The 13,433-nt window shown below is 32.2% G+C and overlaps 1 protein-coding gene across 1 annotated transcript in view; it reads left to right on the plus strand.

Annotated features, from left to right (window-relative positions):
• The first annotated feature begins 1,090 nt into the window (after positions 1 to 1,090).
• LOC126881671 (vesicular glutamate transporter 1-like) overlaps positions 1,091 to 13,433 on the plus strand; it is a 55,005-nt gene continuing 42,662 nt past the window's right edge. The window contains exons 1-2 of the mRNA XM_050646063.1: positions 1,091 to 1,475; positions 10,017 to 10,191. Coding sequence (XP_050502020.1) covers positions 1,411 to 1,475; positions 10,017 to 10,191 — 240 coding nt within the window. The 5' untranslated portion in view covers positions 1,091 to 1,410. The remainder of the gene's footprint in view (positions 1,476 to 10,016; positions 10,192 to 13,433) is intronic.

Here is a 13,433-nt window from a genome sequence, read left to right on the forward strand (position 1 = left end):
TCAAAGTTCAGTCGTATTTTTTTTTTACCGCAAGGGAACAGACACTTGTGTAAACACCTAAATTTTCGAATAGTGCATATTGCATAAACATTTTATGAAATGGAACTCGAGTGTTTTTTTTTACCTCGAAGAGCCTTTTATCTTTGAGACTGTAAGAAAAATGACACATAAATCAATCTACGCTAAAGCGCAGGAACATTACGATTCTACTTGGGAACTTTTTCACGGCGAAATTTCACTCATACAGGGTGATACGAGACTTTTTCTTCTCCAAGTGAGATGTAATTCTTTTAAGAATTTAACGTGTTTCTGCATCGTTACATGTTTTAGAAAAGCAATCTACAATTTTAGGATTCGTATGCGTTTAAGTTAATTTGATATACATACTATAGTTATTACGCATATGAATCCCAAAATTGCAGTTTGCCTTTCTAAAAGAGTTTTAATTTAATCTCTCTTATGTTCGATTACAAATTCTTTTTGATAAAATCGGCATCACTGAGTTAAAAACTCTCATAAGGACTGCACTGCCTATGTTCCCTATACTGTAAAGTCAAGGTGGGACGGACTATAGTTAAGTTAAACATATTCAATATCAGCAATATGCTTTTATTGTACAACCTAATGCAGAATAATCGCGATCGCGTTGTTTAATTTAAAATTATTGTGACTATGTGTTACCTACTGTACATAAAATAACGGCGATCGCGGTCACTGTTTAAAATCACCGTTAGCTAAAAATCACGGACACTGATCATGGCGTGATTTAAAAATCACCACATTCACATCACTAATTTGTAGTGAAGTGTTATGATGAAAACTATTTGTTTCATTGTTTTTATTTTTCAACAATACAGAATTGGCCTTCATTTATATTATCTATAAAAATATTTAAAATAATTAGGTACTTATAGATTAAAGCTAGTTATAAGTACGTTAATTTGCATTCTCAAACCACCAAAATAATAAACTAATTTAGTAGGTAAGTATAAAAACAATTATCTTTGAGTGACCCCTTGTTTTAAGGAAAGAAACCTGTCCTAATGATTCTTTATCACAACATAAATACGCGAAATAAAGACATTATTAAACCTTATAAACCATTTAAAACAGTTTGTAGGCGGTTTATATGTTTATAATTCAATTATACATTTTAATGATCATAATAAATGACAGGTCATTGGGACCACATTGCTATTTTCGGCAATTAAATCGTATGGCTCGTGTTTTTGTCCGTTTTTAGAGATCACTATTTTACTCATAGATAATTGATATTTCATTATTTTGAAGAGAATGAACGTGTATAATGGCTTTAATTGTCGGTGGAATATCAGTAAATATCACGTATAATGTACTATTTTTAAGCGGGTCTTGCTTGTAGCAGTTAGTTGTGAAAAACATGTGGTAAAAATGGTTTATATGACTGACAAAAATACTGAAGCTAGCGTTAGTGATCAAACCGAAGAAATTCAAAGGTAATAAACACTTATTGTAGTTACTGATTTTGTGTAGTTTATTAAAAGTGTTAGTTTGTGTAGCTGCTTCTGATAAATATTTGTTTATTAATCCCTAGGCCTTGAAGGCCTAGGGCTGAGAAGCTTACATTTACCACCACAATTACCTACTATTTACATTTTATTTCATTACATAAATAAATACATTTAATGTTGCTTATAGTCTTCCCATAAATTTTTAACTAAGTAGGTACTTCATTCCTTTTACTTCTGTCCAATAATTTTTCTTTTCAATTCTTAAACTTTTTGGTAGGAACTCATACAATATGCTGTCCTATAATCCCTTTCGTGGTCTACCTTTCCTTTCTTTTTGTATTGGCTTTCATGTGAGTACCATTTACGGAATTCTTTTCTTTTCCAATTCTAATAATGTATCCTAAATATATTATGTTTTTCTCTGCGCTTTGAGTATTGTCGTCATTTTAGGCTCTTTATATAATTCTTTAATTTCTTTATTATTTCTTCTTCTTCCTTGGCCAGCTAGTTTTACACCTCCATATATTACTCGTTACTCCATATAAGATTGACTTGGGCAGCCTTCGGCAAGCTGAACCATATTTTCAAATCGTCTGACATACCAATATGCCTTACTTAAAAGAAAAACCTTTAATCAGTGTGTTTTGCCAGTGTTGACTTACGTAGCGCAGTGGCGGCCGGTCAGGGTCGGCAGGGTCGGCAGTGCCGACCCACACATTTATTGATGTTATAGATTTTTTAATATTCAATTTAATCAGAGTTTATGTAATTTTGTGTATCTGTGAAATAAAAAAATCTGTCAGATAATACAGACTAAATTTTATTCGTGGTTTTTAAAAGGATTCGACCAATCCGAGCGTTAAGTGATCCATGCGCATAAGAGACTTTTTAAAAAATGAATGATCCGAGCCATGCCATCCATCTGACTGTGCCGGCTAGCCGACCCTAGTTCATCCCTAGCGTGACGATTTACACGTAAAACTCAACGAAATAATAAGTCGATGAGCAAGCGAACATACATTTCTGTCTGTAGGCAGGCAGATACGGCAGGCAACGGCAGGTACGGCACATGAAGATCTGCCGAGGTTTCATTTCGAGGCATCGGCAGAAATTGTAAAAAATAATCACGCCGTTTTATGGTAGGGGAGCAAAGTATGCTAAATGTGCAGTCACAAAGTTTTCCATTTTAGTGGGCACTTGCCATGTTTTAATTTAATTTTCCACTTCCAACAATCGTTTTTTACGATTATAACGCCATCTATGCATAAATCGAAAAAATGTTTCGAATAAAAGTTACTTATTTTTTCGTAAGGAATCCAAATCTGCAATAAAACATGGAGGTTCCTATTTAAGATTTTAAAGTAACCCCCCACCCCACCCCCGTGGGGGTCGTGTTTGATGCCATTCGATAGATTTTTCAAAACTATTAAATAAGTGTATTTGACAGTTTTTGGGTCTGATGTTCATTTCGCGAAATATCGCGAGATTCGTATTTAAAATATTAAATTTACCCACCACCCCTCTCCGTGGGAAGTCGTGTTTGGTATCATTCGATAGATTCCTAAAAAATATTGAGCACATATTTTTTAGTTTTTTGATCTGTCATTCATTTCACGAAATATTCGCTTATCCCTTGTGGAACTTTGGGACTCACCCATTTCCTTACGCCCGGCTCAAATCGTCAGATGTTTGAAATATACACTCTTTTGCATGTACTTCACTTACCTTACCTTAATCTGACAATTTAGAGTTTTTTTAAGGATATATTTTTTTTTCGGGCCCTCCTTAACGAACTCCCCTGCATTAAGAGCCAATATATGGTAGAGGTACATCTGCAGGGCACCAGGTTTCTCCCCATATGATAATCTGACGCGCTCGAGTAACTGCAAAAATCCCCGCTTGGGCTCCCCTACCATTACGTTGTTGAATTGATATTGTAATTTTTTTAAGTTGTTAGGAATTATCATTTATTTATAGATATATAATATATAATATCGTATAATCGTTATATATGATATAATTATAGATAACTAATAAAATTGTTTAAGAAATACGATTTGGAATTTTCTAATTTACTACTTTCTGATTCTAAGATATTTACGGCACGTCTAAAACAGTACAGAATGAACTAATAAAAAATATAATCAATTAGTTACATTTTGAATAACGTTATTGGATCTGAGATTCAGAAAACAATTTGCTTTTCGCTAGAAGTAGATGAAGCTTCCGATTATCATGTCATTCACAATCATTATCAATTGTTGTCCGATACGCGTTACGTGATAATGAGAGGTTTTTAGGTTTTACAGACGTGAGTAAAAGCAATAAGGCAGAATATTCTTTTGGTGTTTTAAATAACATATAAAAATTTTTTGATATCAAAAATAAATTGGTAGGGCAAACTGGGGCACACTTATGACGGCGCTGCCGTGATATCTGGTGAATTGAACGGCCTCCAGGCAAAAGTTAAAACTATTGCACCACAAGCTCTATTTACTCATTGTCATGGGAATAGAATGACTTTAGTTTTGCAGGATGCGTGTAAAAAAATTAAAGTATATCGTCTTTTCTTGCCAGTTTAGCTCGCCCGGACTACTGTTTTAGGACAATTTGTTTCGAAAAAAAAAAAAAAAAAAATGCAAACAGTTTGTCAGACGCGATCAAATTTTAAACCTCGGTTAGTTTTCACTGCAGTAGATTTTCGTGAGCAGCTTTTGGAAGTTTTTTTAATTTATTATCGAAGGCGACGATTTTGAAAGTTCTGATGTAATATCTCGATCCGTGAAGCAATCGGTTTGAGAACTTTCTTAAATGATTACACTTTTAATATTCTTTTAAATATTTTTAAGAAAGTGTTTGCCTAAACCGATTTGATATTCATTATTGTTCGAAATAAGTCAACTGACATTATTTATTCCAAAGATAGAATAAGAAAACTGATGCAAAATCTCAGAGATTTTCGTAATGATAGTAGTTTTCAATATATATGCAGTGACGGTTTGGGTTCGCCTGATATTTCCGAACCACCCAAAAAAGACACAGGCATGACACATATCTCGAAAAACGAGTATATTTTGAAATTTTGGATACCTACTATGTATTATGCAAATAGATACTCGTTTTTCGAATTTTGAAGATTTCCAAATTTTTTACCTCTTTGTCGATTCAAAATTTAAAACTTAAATTCGCCAAAGAATTGTTAAGATATTTATTATTACAAATTTTTTAAAAATTACGCTGATCCAAATATTTTCAGAAAGTTGGATAAGTTACAAAATATGTGTTATTTTATATAGTAATTACTGCAATTCATTACAACAAACTGATCATCTTATTACCAATAACTTCTGCTTTAAATAAACGGGATTTCTCTTGTCTCAAAAGAATCAAAACATATTGTCGAAACACCATGAAACAAGAGAGAATGTCAAGTAAACCAAACAAAAAAATCTTCTATGATGATTTAAGCCTTTTAATTAGATTGTATACCTATATGAGGAGACAAAAAAACCTTGCCGACCCTGTCTCTAAGGCCACGAGCCGCCACTGGTAGCGGAAACGTTTACCATGACAAGGAGAACAGTGCAAAAGATCCCTGTGTCTCAAAGGCCGATGGAGCGTGCTATGTTAGGCGGTTAACTATAAGACAAGATCCCAAACCGCCAGCTACGACACAGATTAGGAGTGGCTGATAAAGTAGAGAGAATAGCAACACTGTAATGGAACTGGGCAGGGCAGGTGGCTCAAATGGCAGATAACAAATAACCAATGCGGATACTGGAATGGAGACCAAGAGATGATGCCTACCGAAACAGAGGTCGTCCACCAACACGTTGGGCTGTTGATCTAAAACTTTGTCATAGAAATTGGATGCAAAAGGCACAAGATCGAAGTAGATGGAAAATCATGAGGGAGATCTATGTCCAGAAGTGGACAAGCGAAGAGTGAATGATATTACTCTTTGTATTTTTCTCTCCCATCTTTCTAAAAGTTATATTTCTAATTTCTTATAATTTTTGTTTTCTTGTGTAATTTTTGCCTTTATCTCCCGTTCCTCATGTTTCTATTCAACTATTTTTATTTCCAGAAAAGTAAATTGTGGAACTATTTTTAACATGCTTGTATTTTGTCCATCTACTTTTAATGTAAAATTATCTTCTGTTTCATAATCTGCTTCTACCATTACCTATTACGTATTTTGTCTTTTCTTCTTCTTCTTCTTCTTCTTCTTCTTCTTCTTCTTCTTCTTCAGGTGCCGTGTCCGTATTCAGACGTTGGCCGTCATCCCGTCATCATACAAGTTCCTGAAACCTCTCTCTATCGGCTTCTGCGCGAAATAATTCCTTTACCGTGGAACTACACCATTGGCTGATATTACGCAACCATAAAAATTTCTTTCGACCAATCCATCTCTCTCCCTCCACTTTTCCTTGTATTATAAAGCGAAGTAGATGGTATTTAGGTCCTCTAATTATACGGCTGAAGTATTCTGTTTTTCTCCTCTTTATAGCAGACGTTCTGAATTCATCATTTGGACAACATATTCATTGGAAGTATGCGAAACCTACGATATCTTTAGGATTCATTCATAGCACCACAATTCGAATGCTTCTAATTTATTTAGCATTGTGATTTTTAACGTCCATGTGTCACAAACAGAAAATAATGTCTTTTCCTTATTGATTATAAGCCCAATTTTTTTGCCTATTTAATTATCTTATTCATTAACCTTTATCGTTATTTTTTACTTATCGTCAATCGTTTTAGATAGTCTGCAAATGGTCATTTTTAAATATTGTTTTTTGCATATTTTATTATTATGGTTATTTTGCTTTCTCTAATTATTATTCGGGAACCTAATGAACGGCAGATAAAGGCAATAATAGCAAAAAAAAAAACAAAACGTATGGAACATTGCGATCAATAATGAAATTAAAATATGTCACAAGAAAAACAAATATTAGAATTTACAAAAAAGTTTTCTACAGATATTTGCCAAAGGTAGCTACAAATGTGTGCCAAAGGTAGCTACAGATACATGCTAAACATGTTTGCTCAGGAAATCGGAGATAGACCTATGAGAAAGATGGGAAAGAAAGATACAACGAGAAATATAGGAAGGTGTGAAAATAGATGAAAATGGAGGATGTGAATTGGAAATAGGTGAACATGGAAAACAAATAAACACCGAGAATTATATAACGAACCAAAAATAACGTTGATAATCAAAGCACAGAGAATATGATATTTAGGACACTTTGAAAGAATACAAAAAGAAGAAAATGTAGACCAAGAAAAGGATCACAGGACAGCGTATATGAAGACTTACCAAAAAAGTAATACTAAGGATTGAAAAAATAAACATTACAGAGAAATCAGTGGAATCAGTGGCGCCGTGCCCTCCACGTCTTGTCGTAAGATAAATCAGCATTTTTACAGTGATACCGTTCAATCCAAATTCTTTACCTTTTTTATTTTTCGTACTGCTTGATAAACTTTATAACTGATTATTTTGATGTCCATTTCTGTTATTGTTCTGTTGGTTTAACTTGTGTTCTGACAAGTATTTGTTTAATAAACAAAATAATTTTTATCACTTTTGACATCCATTTCGTATACTGGTACTATATTCTATTTTCGTCTCGAGAATAACTAATACAGGGTGATTGACTAGTGGGGTAAAGCTCAATAGATCCGCTATAGTAATAGAAAGCAATAAAAGTTAATAACAAAAATTGTAGCCAACTTTGGGCTTCACATTACAAAATTAGTTAGAATGTTACAGGTTGTTTGATAACATAATGGCAGACCAAACTTAGGTTTATTTAAATGGAACACCCTATATTTTATTTTATATTCGAAATCCTGTTAACATCTCCATCACAAAAATATAACGGTTTGGTTTGTTATAGAGGGTATTTACAAAGTTATAACCAATTTTGTATGAAAATCGTAAAAGTTCAACTCCCTGAATAAATGAAAATAAGCCATATTTGTTTATTAATGCCATATTTCCTTACGTATTGTCAAAATTTTCAAGAATTATTGATATTGCTAAATTTCTTTATCTCAAATACAGGGTGAGTCAAAGCACAAGTACATTATTTTCTCAGTAATGTTAAATAGAACACCCTGTATTTTATATCATTATTGAAAAGTAACGTTACCGTACTTTAATTTTTATATCACATTCCCTCTGTCCAAATATATTAGTTTTCGAGATATTTTCATTTTTCATAGCGAATTATTTTAGGTGTCTAAATTTATGTAAATTTTAAGTAAGCCATGACTGAATTGACAATTATTGACGATTACTGATTATCAATCCGGTAATGAATGTAAAAATGTAGCAAATAAAGAAATACAAATAATTTATTAGTAATACATTTAAAAAAAAACACAACTACAACATGCAACATTTTTGAAACAATTAAAAACTAATTTTTATGTAAATATAACAAATAAAGAAAGAAAATTAGCAATAAATTTTACAAAAAAAACACACAAACAAAATACAACATTTTGTGAAGACAATTAAACAATACTTTTGTATGTAAATGTAACAATGTAACAAATAAAGAACGAAAAATAATTTATCAGTAATACATTTTGCAAAAAAACATGTTTGAAAAAATAAGAAGCTGCTTTAATAAAATATTTTTAATATTTAATTACATAAGCATAAGGTGTTCAAAATTTCCTCCTAACACATTTATGCACGCCTAAAAACGATCATTGAATGATTTATTTACTTTACGAAGCATTTGTAAATTAAGACATCGAAATACACTTTGTATTCTATTTTCATTTCATCCCTTGTTGTTGGAGGTATTTTATAAACTTCATTATTAACGTAACCCCAAAAAAATCAGTCCAGTTTACTAAATTCTGGTGATTTGGGTGGCCACGCTACTGGTCCATTGAAAAATGAAAATATCTCGAAATCTAATAAATTTAGATGTAGGGAATGTTATCTACAAATAAAAGTAAGGTAACGGTTCTTTTCAATAGTGATATAAAATACAGGGTGTTCCATTTAAAATTACTGAGAAAATATTGTACTTGCGTTTTGACTCACCCTGTATTTGATATAAATAAGAAAATTAGCACTATCAATCATTTTTGAAAATTTTTAAAATACGTAGAAAAATATGGCATTAATAAACCGTTGCTGTTTTGCTTATTTTTATTTATACAGGGAGTTGAACTTGTTACGATTTTCATATAAAATTGATCAAAACTTTGTAAATACCCTATATAACATAACAAACCTTTATATTTTTGTGATGGAAAAGTTAACAGAAGTTCGAATTTAAAATAAAATATAGGCTGTTCCATTAAAAAAAAACATAATTTTGGTCTGCCACTGTGTTATCGAACACCCTGTAGCATTCTAACTAATTTTGTAATATGAAGCTCAAAGGTAGCTAAAATTTTTGTTATTAACTTTTATTGCTATCTATTACTATAGCGGATCTATTGAGCTTTACCCCACTAATCAATCACGCTGTATGAATACAATATTCTTTTATATGAATACAATCTGAATATGTATATGAATACAATATTTTCTCCGTTTTATTTGTTTGTAACAGTCCTTAGAACAGTCGTCAAGTCGAAATGGGATTAAACAACTGAAATACGATCTAGAATTGAAAAGGCCAGAGCAACATTTAACAACATGAGAAATATATTCACCCATTCCGACATTTCTCTCCCACTAAAAATACGACTGCTAAAGTGCTACGTATATCCAGTCTTGCTGTATGGCGCAGAGGCATGGACACTAACGAAAACATTAATGAGAAAGCTGGAGGCATTCAAAATGTGGGTGTATCGACGTATCCTCAAAATATCCTGGACGACTCACACCACCAACGTAGAGGTACTGCGCCGAATGGGAAAACAAAAAGAAATCTCTTTCACAATTAAGAAACGGAAACTTGAATACCTCGGTCATATTATGAGACATGATAAATATCATATACTCCAACTGATAATACAGGGTAAAATAGAAAGCAAACGCTGACCCGGAAGAAGAAGACACTCGTGGCTTCAAAACTTACGTCAATGGTTTGGACTAACATCGATCGAGTTATTCAGAAACGTCGCAAACAAAATTAAAATTGCTGTGATGATAGCCAACGTCCGCAACGGACAAGGCACATGAAGAAGAAGAAGAAGATTTGTTTGTAATATATCCATTTATCCTGTTTATATAAGTTCATCTTATATATTTTTTAGGCGTCTGTTTGAGCTTTTTCTCTAGCTACTTTGGCTTTCTTTTTAGCAGAATGACAATTTTAATTATCTATATCAGACCTACTTGCTTAACAGTCTTTGTAGATTTTGCTCTTGTTTTACAGTATTTCTTAGACTATAGTTCATTTCAAAAATTGGACATTAACCCATTTTTAATTTAAGTTTTACTAGGACTCCATCTCATGTTCCAAATACTTTATCTAATTATTAGTTATCGCATTCTAAATTTTTAAATTTTATTAATTATCCTATTTGTTGTTTAAGTGAAATTCACCATCCTCCAGTATGGCTGTTTTGGAAAGCAAGAAGATATACTGTTACTATATTGGTATTTTTTGGGCTCTTCTGCGATTATGCCCTGAGAGTTAATATGAGTGTGGCAATCGTGGCTATGACCCAATATGAAAATGTTACTCTAGAAAATGGAACCACCGTACTGGTAAGGAGAATAAAGTTTATATTTTTAATATATATTATACTTTATACTATATTTTCTCCCTATAATTCTTTTTCACTTTCAGCATTTGTTTTCATTATATTTTCTACCTCTCTTGTTACATTGTGGTCCAGTATCGTTCTCATTATTTTTCTTTTAAATTTCAGAAGGCTATCGTCCTCTTTCTTTATAATCGTTGTTGTTTCTATCCCATATGTAGCAGCAGGTCTTATTCAGTTAGAGTCTTGCTTCTCAGCAGATTTCTATTTATTCCATATGTTTTTCCCTGTTGAGAATTATTACTTCTGTTCTCTCATTTTTCTTTTAATATTGTTACTTCAAGTAGTTAAATGTGGATGCAGATTCAAATTAACGTTTCTCTTTTATTAGATATTTCAGAATTGCTGTGTCGTTCTTCCCTATCGTCATGTATTACGTTTTGTCGTTGATTGAATACACGGATAGATCCCTAGCGCTTATGGACGGAAGCGTGTTAGCTCTAACCTCTAACATCCAAAAAATTATAGCTTTGATCGCGCAGTACGTCCTGGGTATACCCAGAGGGAGAACGCCTGCGCATTACAAAATTGCGCGTTCGCGGAGTCCAAATCTTTCCCTCTGAACACCCTCCGGATTTTTAATTCGGTGTTCGCGCAGTACAGAAAAAAGATCCTGAACGTGTCCGGGATACGCTCTCGACGTTCGAGGATTTTGTTTCGGATTTTAAGTTCGCACAGGCGCACAAAATATTGGGGAAGAATTTCTTGACATTCTGTTCTTACTCCTTCCAATTCTTAACCTAAAATATTGTTTTGTTAAACAGCTTGTAAATGTAGATTCTGGTTTTTAAAGTTTTGAAATTATGTAAAGTGTTGTATCATTTAAATATTCTTCAAACAAATTTTAGTATTTTTTATATTAAAGCTTTTTTAGTTGTTTTTGTCAATGTTTTCCATTTCGTATGTTTATAAATAAGTAGGTACATTTTCTAGTATTATTTTCATTCGATATTCGATAATTATCTATTACGGTAGTATGTATTACAATAAATTGTACTCTGTTTTTACTTCATTTCTTCTATCTAAATGAGCTTATATGTACCTACATATTCTTGTGGTTTATTTTTCAGTTTAATTTATGAGTTAAATTAGTCTCTTATTGAATATAATGAAACATAAACAATACATCAAACTTATTCTGAAACTATTTCTTGTGTCTTGTTATATTTCATTATTTTTGTGGTGTAATAAACCACAACACAATGCCACAACCCATTAAATTCAATACATAGATATCAAAATTGGAAATGATTGTTTTACTAAATTATTCCTTCCTTCAGATAATGTTCAACCCCCAGGAAGTTAAAGGTAATTTTTATATCTAAATATCAACAATCTTTTACTCTCTACAAAAATGTAAGCTGGATTTCAGAGCAGTGGCGGCCCGTACCACTTTAAGAAGGTAGTGCCAGAACTCGGACAGCCGCCAAAATTGTTAGTGACGGATTCACGATATTGTTAAAAAAGGTATACTGACAACAAAAACTAAAAAAAAAATGCGCGGATACTTTTATTTTATGTATCTTAAGTTTATTGATCTGAGATGCCAAGCAATTGTCCAACATTGATCAAAAGAGTTCCGTAAATTAATTAATAATAAAAACCTCTTAACCTACTACCAGCATTTACTGCTGATAATGATGGTGCTTAAAAATTGTTATTACGATTTAGTCTCTATTTACCAATTTATAAAAATAATACTATTTCATTATTCACACACATGCAAAAATGTTTGTAATGTAACTTTTAAAGTTTACGATATATGAAGTTCATTCTTCTATTTTTTCGTTGCAAAGCTTTCAATGACTATAATTAAAATTATCAATACAACTTACAAAATGCTTTTCTGCAGATAGCATACCTAAAGCACTATGTTTTAACATCGAAAAACAGCATTCTGCTTCAGATGTTGATATAGGAATGGTAACTAAAATACTTAAAAGTTTAATAGTTTCTTCAAATGTGCTTTTTAAACCTTCCCTCTACAATAAAACCGATAGCGAAACAGCCCCAGAGGTAATACTTAATTCGTCTCGCTAATACAGTACCTACTTCTAATTCAGTTTTAAACCGAGTTTTGCTTAAAAATTAAAATTGTCTCCATGTTTCATTAAGAAATGATTCGAAAAACTGATGCTTATAAGCAGAAAACTTCTCCGACATAAATAAATTAGAAGCAACTAAATGTTCGGAGAAGGTAGACCTTTGAAAGATCTGGTACTTTGAATAATATGAACCTTTAAGTCGTTATCTAATTCGGTACTAAAATTGACCAGTACCTTAAATATGCCTCTATTTTCTGAATTTTCTTTTTCGTCGTGACCTCTTAAAGCTAACTCGAACGAAAGCTCCACAACACCTTATAACATTTGTAAACCATCTAGCGAAAAACCACCAAAAAAATTTTTTAAGATACTAATCTTCATTGTCAGTTAATAAATTAAACTTAAGAAATAATCAAAATATTATCAAAATACCCGTGATCATGATGCACTAAAAGTTTAATTATAAATACAAAAACGTTTTAACAGAAAATATACATAATAAAAGCGACAAACCAGCACGTAAAGAAACTCAAAATAAATAGACCTTACATCATACCCTCGTGCCTGGCACAGAGATTCTAATTTTAAGGTATACTAATAGTCCAATGTAGCTCTTTCTCTGTCACTTACATAGAATGCTCGTAAAATCTTTCTCTCTTTACTCGTGCCGGTACTGACTTCGGCACGAAGGAGATTCTCCTGTCGAATCCCTCCGCTATCGGCAGGGATTGTATTGCGCCCATAGTTGCCATATTTTATATAATTTATGAAGATCAAAAGAAATACACACAAAAAATTAACAGGAATTAAAAAGTTTTGAAGATAAAAAAGATGTTTCTGTATAGTTAGCAAGGTAATGCCATGGCTCTATGGCACTACCTCACGGGCCGCCACTGTTTCAGAGTGGAAATAACCACATTATATTGTGGAAATAATAAAGAAAGACTCTAATCAAATTTCTACCTTCTAAGAAAGGCATTGAATTATTGAATAGAATTTCTATTCTTTCTATTATAGAAAGTTAGTCCTTTGCCTGTTATTCTCTTTTCTCTTTCTCTTTGTTGGTTGACATAAAAATTTGTTGCATTTGCATTTTTTTTGACATTTATTTCGAAATAAGAAAGATACAACAAAAGGCTTC

This window comes from Diabrotica virgifera, chromosome 3, assembly GCF_917563875.1.
Source record: "Diabrotica virgifera virgifera chromosome 3, PGI_DIABVI_V3a".
Lineage (NCBI taxonomy): Eukaryota > Metazoa > Arthropoda > Insecta > Coleoptera > Chrysomelidae > Diabrotica > Diabrotica virgifera.